At 31.9% G+C, this 23,271-nt stretch overlaps 1 protein-coding gene across 4 annotated transcripts in view; it reads left to right on the top strand.

Moving 5' to 3' along the window:
- ATP9B (ATPase phospholipid transporting 9B (putative)) overlaps positions 1 to 23,271 on the top strand; it is a 448,624-nt gene that overhangs the window by 332,989 nt on the left and 92,364 nt on the right. For all 4 annotated transcript variants that reach the window (XM_074273531.1, XM_074273522.1, XM_074273514.1 and 1 more), the window contains exons 14-15: positions 6,034 to 6,146; positions 8,776 to 9,024. In XM_074273531.1, coding sequence (XP_074129632.1) covers positions 6,034 to 6,146; positions 8,776 to 9,024 — 362 coding nt within the window. The remainder of the gene's footprint in view (positions 1 to 6,033; positions 6,147 to 8,775; positions 9,025 to 23,271) is intronic.

Below are 23,271 nucleotides of genomic sequence, written 5' to 3'. Positions count from 1 at the left end.
ACTTTACTATCTCCCGTGCTTGGAATGTTAATAAACATCCATAAAGTGTCTACTATGTGCCAAGCACTATGCAAAGCACTGAGGAATACAAAAAGAAGCAAAAAACAGTCTATGTCCTCAAAGAGCCCATAACTGACAGAATTACTATATCTCTAAAGAACAATAATAAACCAGTTGTATAGGCTGAATGAATTTTAGCTATCTAAACAATTTCTAGTCTTTGAACACTACTTACTATATTATGAGATAGTTTTTTTTACTTACTCTCTTCCATTGGTTTTCAGATTTCCAAAATTGAGTAATTCCCCTAACTACTAGATATGATATTGAAAATAAAGTTAGTAATGGAAAATAAAGGTAATAACAAGAAAGCTAGGGGATTAATGGATTTTTTTAAATTTATATTTTTTACATCTTTGTCAAAAGGAATGTTTTTTAGACCAAAGGAAAAAAAAATTCATGTAGCAGTCATGACAAATGACAAATTTTAATAATTATCTGTTTAGGCACTATAAAAAATTTTAAAATAAGCTCTCCTTCCTTTAGATGACTCAGGATTATCACTTTAATAGTTCTGGGTTCTAGTATTTTTAAGCCCTATTTATCTTCCAGATCTTTTTTTTTTTAATAGTTTTTATTTACCAGATATATGCAGGGGTAATTTTACAACATTGACAATTGCCAAGCCTTTTGTTCTAATTTTTCCCCTCCTTTCCCCCCCCCCATGGCAGATTGACCAATACATATTAATTATGTTAGAGTATAAATTAAATACAGTATATGTATACATGTCCAAACAGTTGTTTTGCTGTACAAAAGGAATCGGATTTTGAAATAATGTACAATTAGCCTGTGAAGGAAATCCAAAATGCAGGCGGACAAAATTAGAGGGATTGGGAATTCTATGTCATGGTTCATATTCATCTACTAGAGCTCTTTTGCTGGGTGTAGCTGGTTCAGTTCATTACTGCTCTATTGGAACTGATTTGGTTCATCTCATTGTTGAAGAGGGCCATGTCCATCGGAATTGATTATCATATAGTATTGTTGTTGAAGTATACAACGATCTCCTGGTCCTCCTCATTTCTCTCAGCATCAGTTCATGCAAGTCTCTCCAGACCTTTCTGAAATCATCCTGTTGGTCATTTCTTACAGAACCATAATATTCCATAATATTCATATACCACAATTTATTCAGCCAATCTCGAATTGATGGGCATTCACGTAGTTTCCAGTTTCTGGCCACCACAAAGAGAGCTGCCATAAACATTCTTGCACATATCGGTCACTTTCCCTTCTTTAAGATCAGATCTTTTTAAACCACACTCTTCTATAGCCACAGCTTCTGTAAAGTTGTGGAGTTTTTGAAACCAAAAGTCTGACTTAACATTGATCCATATTAAAGTCCATCTTAAAATTTTTAGAACATGACTGTCACAGAATATGAACAACTTTTCTAGTTTAATAAATATGTCTTTAATAAAAATTTATAGAATTTTGCTAGAAATCAAAGTCAAACTGTCTATAGTTTGAATATTCTCTTCCAGTTTTTGAAATTTGCACCAATTTTATCCTTTTGGACTCCTGAAGCATTTAATTCTGCATATTCTTTTGGAGATCACTAGGAGCATGAAAAGAAACAATGTGTTAGAAAGTTAGAAAGGTAGATTGGGGCCAGTCAAGAAATCTTCCTCATTTGTAGACAAAACAGAAGCAAAGTAAAACTTGATAAGCTCTGCTTTTTCCCTGTCTTCTAGTTTTCATGACCTCCTCTATATAGGCCTGTCATGGCTTGTCATAACCCTAGCTGCTTGTTAGATCGCCATTTTTTTTCCACAACAGACCTGAAAATAGTAACAAATTTCTCCCCACTCCCCCTTTCTTGACTTTTTTGTCCTGCTTTACTCATTCTGACCTTTAGCACTCCTGTCATTATTCTTTCAATTCATTGCTTTTAAAGTATTTTAATATAAATAATATAAATAGAAGAAGAAAATGAGTTATGTAACTCTGAGGATTTTTAAATCAAGACTTGACAAATATTAAAAATCTTTTAGGTTAGATACCAATGTGTTAAGATCTAATGTGGTTTATAATATATAAATTTATAAATTAAAAAACAACTATGTTGTAAAAGTTAAATGACTAATCATTGGGCACAGCACATCAATAGGAGAATTGAGAATAGAATTGGGCATTTTGAATCATAGACCTAACTTTTCATATTTCTTGTGATTTTAAAAATGAATAAAGGAAAAAGCATTATGTTAAGCAATGGGAATACAAATACAGAAGCATTGCCTTCATAAACTTCACATTCTTTTGGAAAAGCTATCACAGAGGATACTGTGATAGCTGCAACTGTCAAATCAAATGGAATTCAAGTTAACTGCAAGTCAAATGGAAAGGTCCCATGTTGATAATCTGGCGCATCTTCTTTAATGTCATTTCCAGTGTTAAAAACATACCTGTTTCTGACACTGAGCCAATGACCTTGATGAAAACTTTTTTTTTCCTGATCTTTAGTAATTGACTGCTGGGGGCCAGCGAACAAGAAAGAGCTTCAGATGGAGATTGCAGAGACGTTGACAGTCTTAATATTCTTCACGGTCAATTTTAGAAATTCATTTGATCGTTTGCATTTATTATTTTTAATTGAGAATTTGACTAGTCTTTGGAAATAGAATTTTAAAATGAACAGAGTTAGAAATAGGAGCACATTGCAGAATTTAAGGAAGGTTAGATTATCATTTTAAAAAGCATTTTATTGAAAATTATATACTATTTAGGTAAAAAAAAATTTCATTCTTCCTCCCAAAACCCACTGCCACATGGTGATCCTATTTAAATTTTAGTTTTATTTAAAGTTTTATAAATGTTTTTAGAACAATTATGGAAATGTGAGCCAAATGAAAGTGTTCTCATTTTTTCTATCATAATATTTTATTTCAACATTCAAACAGTACCTGTTGAAGTAATTTTCTTTTATTTTAAAAATTCATGAAGTAGCAAAAAAAAGTTCTTTTTGGAAAAGTAAATTGATGGGAGAGCTCTTCCTTTCTCCACATAAGATTGCCTATTAGATATCTCAAACTGTGTGTCCCTGAGACATCTTAAACTTATCATGTCCAAAATTGACCTCATTATCTTTCCTTATGTTCTTCCATCCTGCATTTGAGTTTCCATATTTCTGTTGACAACACCACAATTTTTTCAGTCTTTCAGGTTGTAACCTCAGCAACATCCTATATTCCTAATGTTCCCTTACCTAACAAATCCAGTCAGTTGCCAAGTCTTGACATTTCTGCCTTCACAATATCTTGCACATAAGAACCCTTCTGTCTACTGAGAGCTACCATATTCAGTCCCTACAACAACCTCCTAATTGGTGTCCTATCTTGAAGTCTTTCCTCAGTTCCACTGCTGCCAAAGCAGTTTTCCTTCAATATAAATTTGAGCATGTGAATTCCTTATCCAATCAATTCCATTGTATTCCTGTGAACTCCATTTAGTGTTTGAACCCTCCGTAGTTTCATAGTTTAACTGCAAATTCTCTTTCTAGCCTCAGTAAACATCACTCCCTCTTCAGTATTTCAGTCTAGCCAAATTGTCTCTCTTTTTCACTCATGACATTTTATACTAGCCTTCTTCCATCGAATGCACCCTCCCCTATTTGTCATGGAACTTCATTCTTCCTTTGAGAAGTAGCTCAAGTACTGCCTTCTACTTGAACACATTCCCAATTCTCTTAACTCCCTCCCAAATGATTTTGTATTTAACTCTTCTGTGTGTGTTTGATAATTCATTTGATAATTGTGCAATATATGTCTTATATGTACTTTTCTTCCTCATTAGAACTCAAATTTCTGGTGAGTGGACATTGTTTCCTTTGTATTTTTGACTGGTACATAGTGTATGCTTAACCTCTCCCCATGCACTGGGTATGCTCTAGTTTTCTCCCTTACTGCTTACACTCTCTTCCTCTTCCCTTCCCCAGCTTTTCAGCTTTCTTTGTGGTTTTCTGGCATTAGATTGTAACTTTCTTGAGGACAGGGGCTTTCTCCTTTTTTTTTTTTTTTTTTCCCTTAATTTGCATACTTAGTACAGTGCCTAACACATGGTGGGTGCTTGGTAAATATTTATGGAATTGAGTTTGAATTTGTATTTGTTGATTGATTGAAAGGATCTAACATTTAATTCATTCATTAAGATTTGCTAATGGAGGCAACTAGGTAGAGCAGTGGATAAAGCACTGGACCTAGAATTTGAAAAGTCTGGTTTCAAAATCATCTGCCCATTTCTTAATAACATGAGAATTATTATAGTACCTATTTGCTAGGATTCAAATGTGATATTTGTAAAGCACTTGGTGCAGTTCCAAATGTTTGTTCTCTTCCTTGTTTCTTTCCTATTTAGATATAAATAAAATCTTGCTGCTATTTCAAATTATACACATAGATTTAAATGTGAATTTAAAAATTCTGTTTGATTATTATCACCTACCCCCATATTAAAGAAACTTCATTTTGCAGCAGTTAAAAATTATTAGATTTATTATGGTTTTGCCCTCTTATATGGTTTTTGAGAAATGTTTTATTGATACTTATTCTCAAATGGCTTTATAATGAAACAGCTAAGACCACTTTTAAAGATACTTTGAATGATTAGGCCATGTCTACTACTTCTACAAAACATTGTGTTATGTATTAGATGGATAGGGGGATGTGAATTAAGGCATTCTTTTCCTGATAACATAGAAATTGGTAGAGACATGGCACACACCTCTCTCTAATATAAAATAACATGTCACAGATTTATTAGAGGAAAGTGAAATATAAAGTTTTAGCTGAATTCTAAGAGGAAAGATTATTATTCTCTGAAGAAGCAAGGTTGGCTTCATGGAGGTATGAATTGAACTTTAAGAACAGATAATAGACCCATCAGTTAGAGAATGACTGAAAAATGAAAAGATTGTGTTATATAATTGTGATGGATTGCTATTGTCCCATCAGAATTGACGGGGAATGGCTTCAGAAAAACTTGGAAAGACCTCTATGAACTGATGCAAAGTAAAGTGAGCAAAACCAGGAGAAGACTATACACATTAATAACAATGTTATAAGAATGATAAACTGTGAAAGACTTAGCCACTCTGGTCAAAAAATGATCCATAACAATTCCAAAAGACTCATCTTGAAAAATGCTATCTATCTCTAAAGAGAGTAAGAAAAGATTAAAAAAAATTTTTAAACTTATTTGTCTTTCTTCCTTTTTTGGTAACATAATTCATACGAAAATGTATTTTGCCCAACTTCATATGTATAATATGTGTAATATGAATACATTATGAATAATGCTCACCTTCTCAGTGATTGGAGAGGTATTAGAGAGGGGGAAAGAATTTAAAATTCACAATTTCAAAATTTAAATTTTTTTTAAAAATTTAAATGTTTAAAATGTTTTTTAAAAATAGATGGTAGAAGTCAAAGGACATCCTAATATAAAGAGCTCATTCAGTAATGAAGAATAGCCTCAATTGCATAAATCAGAGTATGTGACAGCAGAAGGATGAGATAAAGCTAAAAATAAAAATCATCACTATATTATTGAAGGACTTGGGATACCACATACCACAGTATAGATTTAGTAATAGAAAGCTGCTAAAAGTTTTAGAAGCATAGGAGTTGATTAATCACATTTCATGTCTTTCCCAGAATATATAAAATTTTTGAATGCATACAATTTAGTATATGTAAAAATATAAAACTATGCATACTTTTAATTTACTTAAATGACTAATTAAGCTTTGACACCCTTGGAATCCTGTTCTTGACCTAGTTAACAAAGAGAAAAAAATATAACTGATGTTAATTAAGGATCATCAATAAGAATGATGAAAGATCCTTTGTCCATAGGTATATAGATGACACAGTGCATATTGCAGGAAGGTGACAAAAAGAATGTAAATGTTTTATTCTCTTTGGAACATATTTAAATGAATTAATATTTCTTGTTTTCATTATTTTTTCCTAGGAACACTTACTCAAAATGAGATGATATTTAAGCGTCTCCATCTAGGCACTGTATCTTATGGAACTGACACAATGGATGAAATTCAAAATCATATCATAAATTCTTACTCACAGGTAATTTTTCTTCTAATACCCAATTTCTATTAAAAGGGCAAGAGAATTCTCTCTCTCTCTTTTTTTTTTTTTTTTACTCCTGATAAAATCCTCTCCAAAAAATGTATTAAATATCAAGTTTCTTTCTTATGATGAAATATTTGGAAATTTACATATAAATAAGTCATATTGTGTTTGTGTATATTTCAAGGTAGGTTTTTAAGGCTTACCAATTCCAACATTTGCTACTTTAAGGATTATTCCCTTTAGATTCTCACTCTGTACTCCTGCATTAAGCCTAAATCAACATGTGAAATCTGCTTTTTGTGGCAGTTTTTGCATTTATTAATTTGTAACCAAAATCAGCCATGTAAATGACTATCTCTGTAATGCTGACTGTGGAAGACAGAACTTAGCCAGACTTTCTTTATCACTGGGTTTTTTCTATATGAAGTTTATCTTTACTCATAGCATGTATAATCATGTTAGATAAATTTCTAGTAATGGTGACATTATTATTATTTTATAGTTATTACCTAATATGTTAGATTGATAAAATTAACTATTTTTTTAGTTTTGGATATATAGCTTTGGTATCAGTGTTGACTATCGATTGTATAATATTTTGAGTTAAAACAGAATTGGACATTTAATTCCTTTTATAAATTAACATATTCCATTGTAACAGATTTGGAAGCATATAGTTAAAAATTGGAGCCAAAATAATTTTATGGCTACTTCTTGGATTAAAAGAACTTTTAGGAACAGTCTAAACCTAATCAGCTTTTTTCCTTTGAATTTGGGGTTTGGGGTTTTTTTTTTGGGGGGGGGAGGGATTAAAGAGAGATACTACCTACATATATTATTAATTTGGATATATGCATCATTTAGATTTAATTAAATAACATGTAGGATTATCTGATATTCTGAGACATTTAGGAAGGATAAAATAATATGTGTAATTGACCTTTTTATTTCCTATAGAAAGGAGTTGGGGGATGACTTTCCCTAACTCAGTCAAATGTCTCTCTTTTTGCATTCATTTGTAAAGTACTACTTGATTTTCTTAAAGTTCTTTATCTTTTTCAGATTTTTTTCTATGATTCCTGAATAATGTTAAACAGGATTTCAAGGAAGTTTCTCATTAATGAGGAATTTAAGACAGCAAAATGAAGGTTTACTTTATATTTTTGAAAAACAAATATTCAATAGTTGTTTCCATCTGAGATTTTTATTTAATACTTTTTTAATAGAAGCTGTCAGTTGGTTAGCTAGACAGTAGTTCTTATGTGACATTGATTTTATCCCTTGTTTGTGTTGTATTTTATTATTAAGATGACAAGAGTTTACTAGGTCCACTGTAATGCAACACACAAATCTATTATAACCTGATTATATTTCCCCACTGGAAGCATTTTGTGATAGAGGGCATAATCTTTAATGGAATTTGTGTGAAATTAAATTATACAAGCATCAATAAACATAACATAATTCAGAAGGAGTAAATCGGCTTAATTTATTTGCGACTGTAATGGCATCAGTGTTAGCAGAATGCAAATGCAGAGGTTTAAAGCTTTCACTGAAAAGCAGTGCCAGATGAGCAGAAAAGTTAAACCCTTTATTAGACAACACTGTAATTTGATGGGCATAATGTTCACGGTTCAGTGGATCAGTACACTCAGTCAAAAAACAGAAGGCTTGATTTCTAAGGAAGCTTGTTGTGAAGTTACCCTAAAGTTGACAGAAAGTGGTGGAATCAAGTAAAGTTGCTATTTCACACCCTACCCTTAAAAGGTCTTTCCCCCAATAGGTTAACAATCAAAAATAATCATCATCTCTGGAGGAAATCAATTCTTGTTAAATCATACAGCTGAATCTGAGTAGAGATCAACATGTACCATGGTGATGAATTGGTAGTTACATTTAGGGCAACATTATTTAAAACTATGCCCGCAGAAGTCATTTTAATCAATATATAAGATAGGTTGTTGGGTTGTGTTTCTTTTAATTAACTGTGGTCAAACCAAATTATAAAGTCAAAATCCAAATTATGAAGTTAAAAACTATGATAACCCTTTTTTTTTTATTGTGTAAAAGAAAATCCTTCAGCTAACCCAAACCAGCAGAAATAACATTTCTTTTCTTTAAATTACTTCAATATTATTTTACGCATATTGCAGTTAATTCAAATGGAAACTGTCAGAAATGAAAACTTCAATGCTGTACTAGAATATTTTTTTTTTGGTAGTAGACAAACAAATTTACAAGAACTTTAAAAAAATGAAGTATACAATTAGAATGGAATTACCGGAATGGATTTTTTTTATTATTTATTTATTATTTTTTAAATATTATATTAATGTATGGTTTTATAGATTTTACCACATGGAAACATTTGACAGTAATAGTAGATATGTTCAAGTAGTTAAGAGTAAATGAAAATGATGTTCTTTAGTTCTAGCCAAAAGTAATTTTATTCTGTAAACACACACTTGAAAATAGATAATAAAATAAAATCTCCCCTTAAACATTATTAATTTTAGAAAAACAGTATATGAATAATCTCTAATTGCATAGTTTGTGTGTTCAGTGTACCGTATTTATCTTTCACTGTTTGTTTTACTTTTTGTCTCTGTTTCTTATTTTAAAGATGTTTTCTCAAGGTAGTGGTAATAGTACTGGTTCGACACCATCCAGAAAATCTCAGTCTTCAGCTCCTAAAGTTCGAAAAAGTGTTAGCAGTCGAATATATGAGGCAGTGAAAGCTATTGCTCTTTGTCACAATGTCACGCCTGTGTACGAGTCACGGGCTGGCGTGACTGGTGAAACGGAATATGCAGAAGTGGATCAAGACTTCAGTGATGAAAATCGAACTTACCAGGCATCCAGTCCTGATGAGGTTAGTGCAATATTTTTTAAAAGTGTCTTTCTTAAATAATATTGTCCTAACATCACTTGTTTGTTTAAAGCCATATGGTACAAAGTGATTTCAGGTCTTTTTTGTTCTTTTCTCAAAATCAATAATGACCATAGTAAGTAAAAAAGAAGCATATGCAATTTCCTGGAGAATTGTTATTCTTTCAGATTCTCTTACTTGCTAACTTGCTAACCATAAATTAGACAAATGGAAAATGGATTGCTTTCTTTCAGACTGACAAATTTGGCCTGAAAGTATAACATTTTGAAAAGTGCATAACCTTATTTCTAGGAAGTAACAGGAAAGAAAATGGAAAATCATGTTGATTTTATAATCTTATAGCTTAATCTTAATAAGCTAGTTAAAACTTGAAAGTTTAGCACATTAATTATAGGTAATAAAACATGAATATTAACATTCCATTTCTTAACAAGATTTATACACTAAATAGTAACTGCAAAGGTAAATAAATACTAGATAGTATGTGTCATTTCACAGAAATTTGCATATTATTAAAAGAGTTAAGATTCTACATTTGGTATCTAATAATGGTACCTAATTTCCTAGTTACTTTTAAATGAGTTTTAGCTAAAATCCATGATTAAATAATTTGATTTTATCTAAAGTAAATTATTGAGCTATTTTGTGTTTTTGTCTCAGAGTTACTATAAATAGCTTTATTAGTTGTGTTATTCCATAGCTAATAGCCATGCAGCCTTGCAAATTTCATTATTTTTTCAGATGTTATTCCTTTCCCTTCTGGAGGAAAAAAAAATCAATAAGTCTGTATTTACATAACATTGAACATAAATCCTGTAGAATATAAGTTCCTTGAAGGCAGAGATTGTCATGTTTTTATATTTATATACTCAGTTCCTATCACAGGCATGTAGTAAATGTTTACTGATTGAACAAATATTCATATTCAGAAGTCGATCTTGTTATAGGAAGAAGCATAGTGTCATTAAAAACCTGGCATGATTCCCTAAGGGGAATTTTCAGTGTTTCCTGAAGATTTTTATTCTGGTGGTCAATTCTATTCAAGCTCATATATTTTTATCCATTTGATTTTTCCTGTGTGGATAGTTATCTTGGATTTACTTGAATTATGGTAGATATCATTTTTAAAAATATGAAGTATTTTATGAAATTTTATGAAAAATATGAAGGATTTTATATAATTAGTTCAGTATCATTCATAAATAATATCTGGTGAATATCTTTCATTTAAACTCCACTCTAGACATGTTCAGTGATGGTAGAAAATTTCTTTCTGTTTTTTATTATTGCATGATCATAACGTAATAAAAAAAAGGGGGGGGGAGAGTCTCTATGATCTTGATTATTATATGTTTCAGAGAATCTTATTTGACTTGCATAGATGAGAAAGACACTTATGGGGGAAAGTGTTCAATTGAGATTGTTCTTTCTTCATAATATCAGAGCTTCCTTATTTGTATTGCTCTCATTTGTTTTTACATCACCTGTATTTCTGAATATATCCTTCTTCTACTCAGTAAGCCATCCTTTTGTGATTTGAAAAAAAAAATTTAAAAGGAAATTAGCCATTCAGCGAAATAAACAATAACTCAGTCATTCATAGCTGACAGTGTACAGAGTATTCCTATTAATTAATCATACTTTCACTTTGAAAAAAAAAAGCTATTTTTTCAAATCTTCTCAAAGGCTGAACTTATTAACTGCATTTTTAAAAATAGGAAACAGTGAATATAATGGGATGTTCTATTCTCCATTCCCTTTCACTCAATTGTCTGACTGTAAGTCAAACAGTAAATATATAAGCACTGTTATTAAATTTGCCTAGAAGCAAGTTACCATGCCACTTTTTCAGCCTATTCCCAACCATGCTGCTTGAATTCTGGCTATCCTTTATATTTTCCTTCCATTGCAGTTCGAATTCCAAAGCCTTGCACTCTTGATTGCTAAGGTTTTGCATTATCTTGCCAAGATACTGCTATTAAATGGCTATTAAATCCATGGGAGCCAATGAGCTCACCAAATGAAGTAGTATAAAGGGAGAAGAGAAGAAGGCCCAAGACAGAATCCTTTGAAATATCTGATTAGAGGACATGATGTAGAAGACAATCCAGCAAAGGAGAAAAGAAGAAGAATGGTCAGATAAATAGGAAACCAGGAGAGAATAGAGTCCTGAAAACCTAGAGAGAAGAGAATGTCAAAGAGTAAAATGTGATTACCAGTGTCAAAGACTGCAGAGAGGTCAAAATGAATGAGGATTACATTCTAGCAACATAGGGACTAATAACTGCCTGTTCCTTGCACAAGATACTTCATCTCTGGATTCCTTGCCTTTTCATAGATCGTCCTTCATGCCTGGAATACATTCCCTCCTTAACTCTACCTCTTTGCAATCTTATCTTCCTTCAATTTTCAGTTACAATTCTCCCATAGTTTCTGTGCAACAAGCTATTATCTCCATTTCGTCCCGTATACATGACAGTTGCTTAATAAATGTTTATTGGCTTGACTTGAAAGATGGGTTACATCCAGGAGGAAAAGGATATTTAAAAGCCAGACAGAGAAGCCTATATTTTGTCACATTGGCAATTAGGAGCTACTTGGAGATTATTACATAGAGGGATCATGAGAGGCTTAATGAATAAGGTCCTACTTGAGTCTTGAAGGAAGACAGATTCTGTTAGGCAAAGATGAAAAAATATATTTCAGACACTGGGGATGACTAGTATAAGGACACCACAATGGTAGATGTGAGAAACAGAGATGGTTTGGCCAGTAACAACAGGAAGAAAGGTTGGAACCAGCTAGTAAAGCATTTTAAAAGCTAAGCAAAGGAGTTCACTTTTTATCCTGGAAGCAATAAAAAGATTTTGGAATTGATTGTATAGGGGAGTCACATTAAGAGATTTGAATTTAAGGAAAATCTATCTGGTAGCAGTCTTTAGAGTGGATTGAAATAAGGAAATATTTGAGGCAAGGAAACTAGTTAGGAGATTGTTAGAATAAAGAGGTAATGAAGTCCAGAACTGAGGCAATATGGAATTTGGTGGCTGATTGGATTACATTGAATGAAGGAGAATAGAAGTCAAGGATAATGCTAAAGTTATACACCTAGGAGACTGAGAGAGGATGGTGATGTCATCAAAAGAAATAAGCAAGTTTGGAAGAGCGAAAGATTTAAAGGAAAAGAAAAAATCAGTACAGTTATGGATATATTGTCTCCTGGACCTACAATTTGAAATATGCAATTGGCAGTTGCCTGGTGATATTGGACTAAAGGTTCAGGAAGACACTAGATACATCAGTTGTGTGTTATCTGCAGATAAATGGTAGTTAAATTCATGCAAGGTTATTCTATACTCTCAGAAGTGGAGTATAGAATGAAAAGACAAAAAGACTCAGGACAAAGCTAAAGGATCACTAAGGTTTAGGGCATCATATGGATGATGAAGCAGCAGAGGAAACTGAGAAGTAGCAATTAGGGCAATGCAGCAGGAAGCAATGCAGCATCTCCACTAAAGTGGAGAAAGTTATCCAAGAATAGAGGGTAGTCATATGTCAGTTGTAACAAATAGTTCAAGAACAATGGGCATCAAATACAAATCATCATATTTGGCCATTAAGAGACAGTTGCTACCTTGGAAGAAATAATTTTCACTTAAAATGATGAGATTAAAAGTCAGACTATAGAGGGTTGAGAAATGAGTGAGATAAACAAAGTGGAAGCAGTAAATGTAAATATCTTTTAGGAGTTTGGCTCCTAGAGCAGGAGATGTTTTAAAGAAAAGGATAAGGCAAATTTGTACATACTTGAAAACAGTAGGAAAAGAGCAATGAATTTTAGAGTGATGATGGTCTTCTGAAGAACATTGGAAGATATTCCTTGATACACACCAAAGGATTGGCCTTGGTGAGAAGGACAATCTCATTGTTAGACGATATGATTGAAAAAAAAAATTATATTGTGATGGAAAACAGTCCAAATGATGCAAGAGAATAAATTCTGTGGGGTCTTTAAAAATCATGGGATAAATGAATGGTTCAAATGAGAATTTAAAAAAAAATTAAAATGTTGACAGAATTTGGAGTTCTAGAGAGGAAATCAATTTTTAAAAAATCAAATAAGAGAATAGACAATTTGGAATACAATATAGAATCTCTCCAAATTTGTAACTACTCTGAAAAGAAAAGGTCAAATTTGGAAATAAATATTAAATTCATGGAGAAAAATTTGGCAAAACAAAGCGAAAATATTCTAGGCCAAGTGAAGGTTGTTTAAATTTTGTGTTTGATGGTCAAAGAAAAATCGTTTGATAGCCAAAGAAAAATCTTTTGATGGCACAATGATCTTAAGGGATAAGAATTTTTAGGAACATAAAGTCATCTTTGTATCAGACTTACAATACTTCTTACAAATGGTTATTCAATCTTAGGCTGAATACTTAGAGTAATAAAAAGCTATTACCTCACAAAATAACTCATTTTATTTGGGGGCAGCTTTAATCAATTAAAAAAAAAAAAAAAAAAAACCTTGACTTTTTATTAAGTCACAATTTATTCCCTATGCCCAGTTTTCTTATAACCTAGGATGAACAAATCTGATCCCATTTACAAATTGTGGCCTTCAGATGTTTGAAGACAACTATACATCTTCCTTCTCTTACCTTGTGTCCCTCCTTCAAACAATTCTTCTATTCTTTTTCTTTTTTTTTTTTTTTTTTTGGCTGAGGCAATTGGAGTTAAGTGACCTGCCAAGAGTCACACAGATAGGAATTGTTAAGTATCTGAGTTCAGATATGCCTGTATTTACTTATTTGGATATGTATTGTACCTCCTGTAAAATATAATCTATTTGAGAGAGTTGGTAATGTTTTCTTTTTTGTCTTTTTTATTTTCATTGCTAAGCAGAGTGCCTAGCGTTTAGTTAGCCCTTGATAAGTGTTTGTTAAATTGAAAAAAGTCTTTCACTCTCCAAACCAGCCTTCAATCAGCTACTAAATGAATATACCTAAAGCACGATTATAACCATGTTATTTCCCTCCTCAAAGAAATTTGGTAACTCAAAGGAACAAATCCCTTTGTCCTATAAATTAAAAAAAATTTTTTTTAAATTCTTACATATTTATGCTAATCTCAACTGAACCCTCACTACATCAAGACTGCCCTAGTATTCCTTCCTAAATAATTCTCTGTCACTTTATAAGTTTTTCCAAATTTCTTCCAAAGTCTTCTATATCACTCCTTCCCTCCCCTCTATGCTAAGGAATTACTGCATGCATTACCGAAAAAACTACATATGTTTGTAGAGAGCTTCTTTCTTCTTCTTCTCCTGTCCTTCTGATATCATATTACTTTACCTCTTCATTTACTGCAGTCTGTGATGATGAATTTTTCCTTCATCTTACAAAGGCTATCTCCTCAACTTTTTAAATAAGGAAAAAGAGTATTGTTGTAGATGTCTAGCAAGAGTTTAGTTAATGTAGAATTAAGCTACACTATCAATCAGTGATTTTTATAAATATATCTTAACTTTGAGTTGAGAGGAGCCTTAAAAAGGACAATCAGTATTAGGAAAGCAATTCTGTACTCAAGTATACATGTTGCATAGTCTCTGCAGAGTATATTTTTACCTAAAACATGAAAAATGTATGTTAGCAAAAATGAGTGGATTTTCAAATAAAATGAAGCTTACACAAAACTTATCATTAAAAAGAAAAAATCTCCATCTCCTCCATTAGTTGCCCATCCAATCAGTACTTCTTTCCTATGAGTCTTCAGCCTCTCTTTATACACTGACTAATACAAATTTACAAATCTACAAATTTAGTCAAGTCTATTTCATTGTTAAAAAAAACAAACAGCAAATTTTACTGTCTATCAACTATAAACCTATATCTCTCCTCTAGTATTCATCTAAATTCCAGGACTAGGTGAGAAGAAAAAGAGAGCTTCAAGTGACAGCTGCCACTTTTTTTGTCTTCTAAACTATGAATTGTAATATTTGACTTTGTCACTAAGCTAAATCTATTAATTGCCAAGTTCAGTGGTCTCTGTTTGACTCTCCTTTTACATTATTAAAAATCTCTTCTTGGATCTTAAAGGAAGAAAAGGGACCCCCACATATACAAAAATGTTTTTGGAGTAGCAAGAAACTGGAAACTGAGTGGATACCCATCAGTTGGAGAATGGCTGAATAAGTTATGATGTATGCATGTTATGGAGTATTATTGTTCTATAAGAAACAATCAGCAGGATAATTTCAGAGAGGCCTGGAGAGACTTACATGAATTGATGTTAAGTGAAATGTTAAGGCGATCATTATACACGACAACATCAAGATTATCCAATGAACAATTCTGATGGATGGGGCTCTCTTCAACAGTGATATGATTCAGACCAGTTCCAATGGTCTTGTGATAAAAAGAGCCATCTAAAGCCAGAGAAAGGATTGTGGGAACTGAGTGGGGTTCACAACATAGCATTTTTACTCTTTTTGTTATTGTTTGCTTGCATTTTCTTTTCTTTCTTTTTTTTCGGTTTGATTTGATTTTTCTTGTGCAGCAAGATAATTGTATAAATGAGTATGTAGAAACACATTTCTATCATGTTTAACATATATTGGATTATTTGCCATGGGCAGGGGGCTGGATTGGAACACAAGGTTTTACAAGGGTTAATGTAGAAGAATTATCCATGCATGTTTTGAAAATAAAAGATATTTAAAAATTAAAATCTCCTCTTGAATACTCTAACCTCTCTGGATTTTCATGACACTTCTTTCTCATGATCTTCTACTTATCTGTCTGAACAGTCAGTAAATACTTATTAAGCACCTGCTGTGTTACAAGTCCTGTGTCTATCACTGGGAATACAAAGAAAGCAAAATACAGTCTCTTGCCATTGAAGAGCTCAAAATCTAATGGTATAATCAACATGCAGACTATATAAAAAACAAAATATCCAAGATAAATAAGAAATAATCAATAGAGAGAAGGGCATTAGAGTGAAGAGAAACCATTAAAGGCTTCCTGTAAAAGGTGATATTTAAGTTGGACTTGAAGGACACCAGGAGAAAGAGATGAAGAGGAAAAGCATTCCACACATGGATGGCAGCCAGTGAAAATACCTAGAGTTGGGAAATGGGATGTTTTATTTGTGGAATAGCTGCAAGGCAGTACCACTGCCTCAAAGAGTTCACATCAGAGAGTAAGTTTTAAAAAGACTGGAAAGATGGGGTAGGATAGGTTCTCAAAGACTTTGAATTCAAAACAGGATTTTGTTCTTGATCCTGAAGTGATAGAGACTTATTAAAATTGATTAAGTAGGGGAAATGGACTTAACACCAAAAACATTTTCCTCTGAGTAAAGAATGGACTAAAATAGGGAGAAACTTGGCTGCAATCAGTAGACTGTCACATCATCTAAGTAAGAGGTGATAGGTAGGGACCTGTATTAGAGTAGTGGTAGGTCAGAGGAGAGAAGGAAACATTATTTAAGAGCTCTTGCAAAGATGAAATTGATTGTCCTTATCAGCAGACTAAAAATGGAAGGTAAGAAAAAGTGAGGAGTTGAGAGTTACATGTAGGTTTCAAACTTGGGAAACTGGGAGTATGGTGCTATCCATAGCAGTAATAGAGAAATTTGGAAAGGGTAGGCGTTATGGGAGGAAAGATAATTAATTCAGTTTTAGACATGTTGAGTTTAAGGTCTCAGAATATCAATTCAAGATGTCTAATAGTCAGTTGGAGATAAAAGATTGGAGATCAGAAGAACTGTTCGGACTGGATTAGTGCACTTGAGATTCTTCAGATGATCATTGGGATCTGATGAAACAGTTAAGAGGGAGGAGAAAGAGCAAGAGAAAGTCCTGTACAACAGTCACAGTGAGTGATGGTTTTTTGAGGACAGAGGAGATAGGGGCATGTTTGTAGGCAGTAAAGAAGTGTCTTGGAGGGAGGCAGAGATTGAAAGGGATACAAAGGGAAATCTCTTAGAGGAGGTAGCTCTTTCTATAGTAGCAAAGAACTGGAAATTAAGGGTATTCCTGTCAATTGTGGAATGACTGAGCAAATTAGGGTATATGAATAATACTTGTGCTGTAAGAAATTATGAGAGGGGTGATTTCAGAGAAAATTGGGAAGACTCATATGATCTGATGAAGAATGAAGCGACAGCCAGGAGAATATACAATAGCAACAACAATATAAAAATGAACAACTTTGAAAAAATCTAAAGACTCTGGTTATTGGAGTAACCAGCCATAATTACTGAAAGGGAAGTGATAAGATTAAGATAAAAAATGATATAAACTTTTGGACATAGACCATGTAGGAATTTGTTTTTCTGGACTGTGCATATTTGTTATAAGTTTTGTTTTTCTTCTCTTTATTTCAGTGAGGCAGGATGACTAAGGTAGCAGGATGGAATCTTATTAATTTAAATTTTTTTAAATTGTATTGGCTGTTAAATAAAAAAATTAGCTAATACATCAGGATTTTAAAGTAATTTCTCAGTATATAGCAGGAAGCTGTGCACTTAATTCATTCCTTTTACTTTAAGAAACAAATGAGAGAAAAAAAGTATATCATCTTGTACTGTTTTCCTTCCTTTTAAGGAAGATTGTGAAGATCCGAAATAGAGAAGATAATTATTTGCAATCTTATAAATTACTCATTCCTTAGCTTCAAGAACAAATATAGACTATGAGCAAATACTTTTAAGAGGGAAATGAATCACCATATGTGCCCTCACAATAACATGTCTTAAAAGTAAGTCCTAAATGAGGTTTGCTATTTAGTATTTCATATATTACCATGGAATAGTACATTGAAAAAACTTCATTTTGTATCTACTAGTATGGTAGATAAACTAGAATTGTTTTACCTAGTGAGATTACAGAAAATTGCATATTATAGTCTTGATTTCCTTTGTTCAGTTTAAGACAGAAAAAAAGATTTTTGAATTTGGAATCCGAAGACTTGGATTCAAATTCCAACTTTCGATACTTTATTAAATTGGAAAAATCACTTAAATTCTGTGAATTCCAATTTCTTTAACTATAAATGAGGAAGAGAGGAATGGGGTAATTGCTTGGTTTTCAAGATCCCTTCTAGATCTAAATCTGTGATGTTATAATCCTTTTATATTTTCAGAATTGTCATATATGGATATAATTTTAACTTCATTGCTTTTCTGATCTTCACATCAGGAAATTTGAAATCCTAGATTGAAAATAAGATGTGTTTTATATAGTACATTTGAGATTTTTTTTTTTTGATTCACAGATAATAAAGAGCTAAGAGAATGATCCTAAAGCAGGCCCTCTAGAGAGCTTTGCAACTAATTTGTGGTTATTACCCAAGTTTATATATCAAGAGGATTTATTTTTCAACATCCATTTCGTATTTTCACATTTACTAAAATTTGATCTATTACGTATTTAAACAGTAATTATTGGTACACTTGCTTGCTTGTATATCCTTAGTAATTTCATTTTTGATAACCTATCCTGTCATGTTTCTCCTCTTTTAAAGAAAAAATTCTCTGAAATTTTAAAATGTTTCTGGTTATTTAAATTTTATTTCTGCTCTGATAGAAATTAGACAATTTTGATAGGTTTTCAGAAACAGAACATTAAATGATATTTGAAAAGAAATCTCTGATTTTTTTTAACTGAAAGTGAAAAGACTAGAAGGTCTTTATCATAATTTTTTAAAGAGCTCTATTGATGCAATGTTTGCAAATCACTGAAGCCTAAGGAAAATAATGTAAATGGTTCATTATTTAGCTTATTGAACTTTCCTGCAGTTAGGTTGACGAATGATGCCAATGTTTCCCAATCACCAGAGTACCATTTTAAAAGCATTTTTTATTGAATAAAGTGCTTAGAATATTGCACCCTGGAGCTTTATTTAGAGAAATGGTTCAATTGATGTTTTCTTTTTAACCTCAGCATTGACCTATCACAACATATTTGGTTAATAAGCAGCATTATCATTTAATAGACTTAACCAGTTTTATACATCGTACTTCATCGTACATCATTACAGTCCCTACTTTGTTTATAGCTTTGTTGTCATCTTGGTCTTTGGTAAGAGGGTAATTTATTAAACAGAGCGCTTTATTTTCTAAGTCTCTGGGTACTATCCAATTTTGTATGTTTTTTATGCAGTCTCACAGAAATTATGTCTCAAAATATAAGAGGACTGCATTTTCTTTTCCCTGAAGATATAAAAGGACCTTTTAAAGTTACCTAATTGAGTATTCAAGTAAAAAAAAAAAATATATATATATATATATACGTATATATATATAATGAATTGTTATGCAAAGTAATATTAATCCTTAGAGATCACATGCACATGTAAACACAAGCATACACATACATGTCTTTAAAATCACTAATCACAGTGATGTGGCATCCTTAGTGCTAAGTGGGTTAAAGCATAGAAGGTAGTGGGATTATTGAAGGAGCAATGCATAAATAACTGATTTTGTATTCATAATGGGAAGCCTACTTATATCCCATTCACGGGTTCTTATGATAAATGATCAATATTTCATTTTCTCCAAGAAGAGAAAGTTTCACTGGACTGTCACTACAGGTACAGCATGGCAAACAATGCATATACCATGAGAGTCTCATTGACAAAATAAAAACCCATTCTTGGTTAATTGCTGAAGTGTGTGTTCCAGTTCAGTTATGGAAAGCTAATGCAGAGCTAAAGTAATGAACAATCATAAAAGGATATAAACTAAAGTAGGAAAAGCAATGAAGTGCAAAGGTCACAGTCCCAAGCCATTTCAAGTCCTATGAACAGGACCTTTGAAGACCTTTGGCTTCTTTTGGGCAGAAAGGATTGATTAGCCATACTTGTAATGACTGCTTACTCTCATAAACTGACTATTTTATTGGGTACACTTTTTTTTTCTCCTCTGTGGTCAGATTCCTAAATATCTTAAATTTAGGTTGGCCTAATTTTTAAATATTGGTTCAAACTGTGATCATTATTTACATATTCTAGCTTTTATGTGCAAATGCCATTTTGCTAAAAAATTAGTGACAAGATATAAGCTATAATAAAGATAATAATATCTTTTAAAAATAGACAAAAATGATAAAAGCACAGCTTTTGTTTTTATACAAGTAAGCTGTACTGTGTGTGGCATCCTATATTGTTTAATTCATTTCATTGTGTGTGCTTATTGAAGCAAGACTAATTGTGGTGTTTTGTCAATGTATTTGTGAGAAGCAAATAATTACCAATGACATAAAAGCATCACTACCATGACCTTCAAGACCAATAAAGAATAACTACTTCATGGCTTGTCTTGAATATTGACTGTCAGTTTTTTCCAGATGATCAAACTGCATTTTCAACTAATAATTCTATTATATACACTGATTCTTATAGATATAATCAAAAAGGATGATATTCTAGTGGCATAATTAAGTATAGTTAAAAAGAATATTTTGTGAGTTGATTCTATTTAGATATTTCTGTGGAAATGGTAGCTCAGTTGAGAGACATTTGCCTTTTAGCATTAAAAGAAAATTGAAAACAAATTGGTATACAGATTGCAAAGGAAGTAGTATATTTTCTTATATATGTTTCCCTTTGTACAAGGATATTTGAATATACTTTCTCAGCATGGATTTCCATTGTGAAAATGGGCACATTCTTGTTGAATAAATTGATTATGACATTTAAATATGTTGCTCACTGGCTTGTGGGTGAGACTTAGTTCCATTTCCCCACTTAGATTAGATTTAATTATTCTTTTATTCCCTTTCTGCTAAAAATTTTCATTTTTAATGAAAACTTCAAAATTTTAGTAGCTTATTCAGAAAATTATTTGAAATTTAACCAAATTCAAAAAATCTGTGGACTACTTAGGTATTTTAAAGGAGGTATGGTATGTTGATACTGATATTGATGATGACATGATATATGGATATGGATAAAATTTTTCAAGCAGCCATTGTTTCCTTTTTAAAAGCAAAAGCATATGAATTCTTTTTCTTTAAATCTTTTTTCTTAACATAGGCAAAATTAATGCTTTAAGTTTTTTTTACATTGTTTATAACTTACAGATATAATTTTGATTCAGTAATTTTAAAAACATAAAATATAACTCATCCTGTTCTTTGTCAAAGTACAAAAGTATCTCCTCGTTGGTACCCATTATGTGCCTAGGGATCATGTAACACATAAATTCCATGAAATATATTGGGTGACCTATTGAAATAAAAGATGTTTATTGGAGAAATAGTGAGATGTGAGGCTTACAAATTTCAGAAATAATAAAATGATACCAAAAGTCATTATTTTCAGGGTCACTCAGCAGGTAAAAGAGTGAGCCTGTACCCTCTGCTTTCTGCTTGTGCCTCAGTCATTGATATAGCAATTGTTCAAGTTTCTAAAAATAGATATGAATATATTAGATTCTAATTGTCATTGGTATAGATGGTGATATCTTAGAATTCTGTAGTGATTATTATCATGACTGATTGTTATATCCATTGTGATATGGACTATTGTGTTGCCCAAAACATAAATTTCTACATAGTTCTTATATTCTGGTGTAGGTTATGGTATTAGAATTCTATTCATCAATAAAATATAGATAAGAAGCATCATAATGCCTTGTAAAGAGCACTAGATTTGCTAGCTCCCTAATTCCTACAACATCCTATGAAGCCAATTTTCTGCAATGTCTTCCACCATCAGTTAGAATGGAAAAATGAAGTATTTTTTATTCTGTTGACCTAGACCTATCATATACATCAAGTTATTATCACTTTAATTGATGGTGGAAGGGAGAAATTCAGAGATGACAAAAGGATTAAAGGAAAACAGAAACTAATGGCTAACGAGAAAGTAATCACAGGTTTTAGAAGATTAATTTCAAAAGCCAGAAATTATATTTAAACTTTCATAATAGCTCTAGTTAAAACAACAAAAGGAATAAAAGTATACCTCCAGTTATTAAGTCTTCAAAGTAAATTGGGAATTACCCATGATTCTTCAGTCTTCAATCTCTTAAGTCTTCAGAAAGTAAAAGTGTCTGGAGTGGTTATGAATTATTATGTAGATAATGGCATTGAAGTTTTCCTGAATTAATTACTTATGTGGGGAGAGAGGCATGAGTAAGTGGGCAGTGACAGAAGTGAAAAAAATCTTATGCACATATGTATATATTTTTTGTGTGTATATATGTATGTATATATATATATATATATGTATATGTTTCAGAAAAAGTCAGAATCACAATAAAAGAATCCCAGAGACACAAAGCAATTTTGTTAATGCCTTATTAAATTTCATATGCTCAGATGAATATTTCTTATTTAAAAGAATTCTTGTAATATAATTTCATCATTTCTTATCCTCTTTTTTTGTACACTCTAATATTAGTGCTTGTTGATGACTGAAATAAACAAAAAAGGAAATTACTCCAAATTTTAGGGGGAGGGAAAGAATTATTTTACTTGAGTTTTAATATATCCCTTGTCCTTTTATTCTTTTCTTTATGGGTAGCAAGTAATTTATTTTCTCTCATACACTTCTTTCCCCACTCCCGCAAAAAGATATAAACACATAATACGTATATAAATAAATAAATATAAGGAGGAGAAATGGGGCCAGAAGAGGAAAGCTACCATAAGGCATGGTAGGGTTAGGAGGTACCACCTTTTATGAGGGAGGAGTAAAGAGAAAGACACCATAAGGCAAAATACTATGGCAAACTAACTCAAAGGAGGACACTAAGTATGGCATGGGCCTAAATAGATTTATAAGGAAAATTTATTTTTAAAAAAAAATTTTATTAAAGCTTTTTACTTTCAAAACATATGCATTGATAAATTTTCAATATTGATCCTTGCATAGCCTTGGGTTCCAATTTTTCCCTCCTTCCTCCTCCCCACTCCAGATGGCAAGTAATCCAATATATGTTATACACATTAAAATATATGTTAAATCCAATTTATATAAACATATTTGTACAATTATCTTGCTGCATAAGACAGATCAGATCAAAAAGGAAAGAAAATGAATAAGAAAACAAAATGCAAACAAACAACAACAAAAAGAGTGAAAATGCTCTGTTGTGATCCACACTCAGTTCCTACAGTCCTCTCTCTGGTGTAGAAGGCTCTCTTCATCACAAGATCATTGGAACTAGTCTGAATCATCTCATTGTTGGGAAGAGTCACATTCATCAGAATTG

This window comes from Sminthopsis crassicaudata, chromosome 1 (assembly GCF_048593235.1).
Source record: "Sminthopsis crassicaudata isolate SCR6 chromosome 1, ASM4859323v1, whole genome shotgun sequence".
In the NCBI taxonomy this organism is placed as follows: domain Eukaryota; kingdom Metazoa; phylum Chordata; class Mammalia; order Dasyuromorphia; family Dasyuridae; genus Sminthopsis; species Sminthopsis crassicaudata.
The sequence above is the reverse complement of the archived record's forward strand: the minus strand, read 5'-3'. Positions and strand labels throughout refer to the sequence as shown.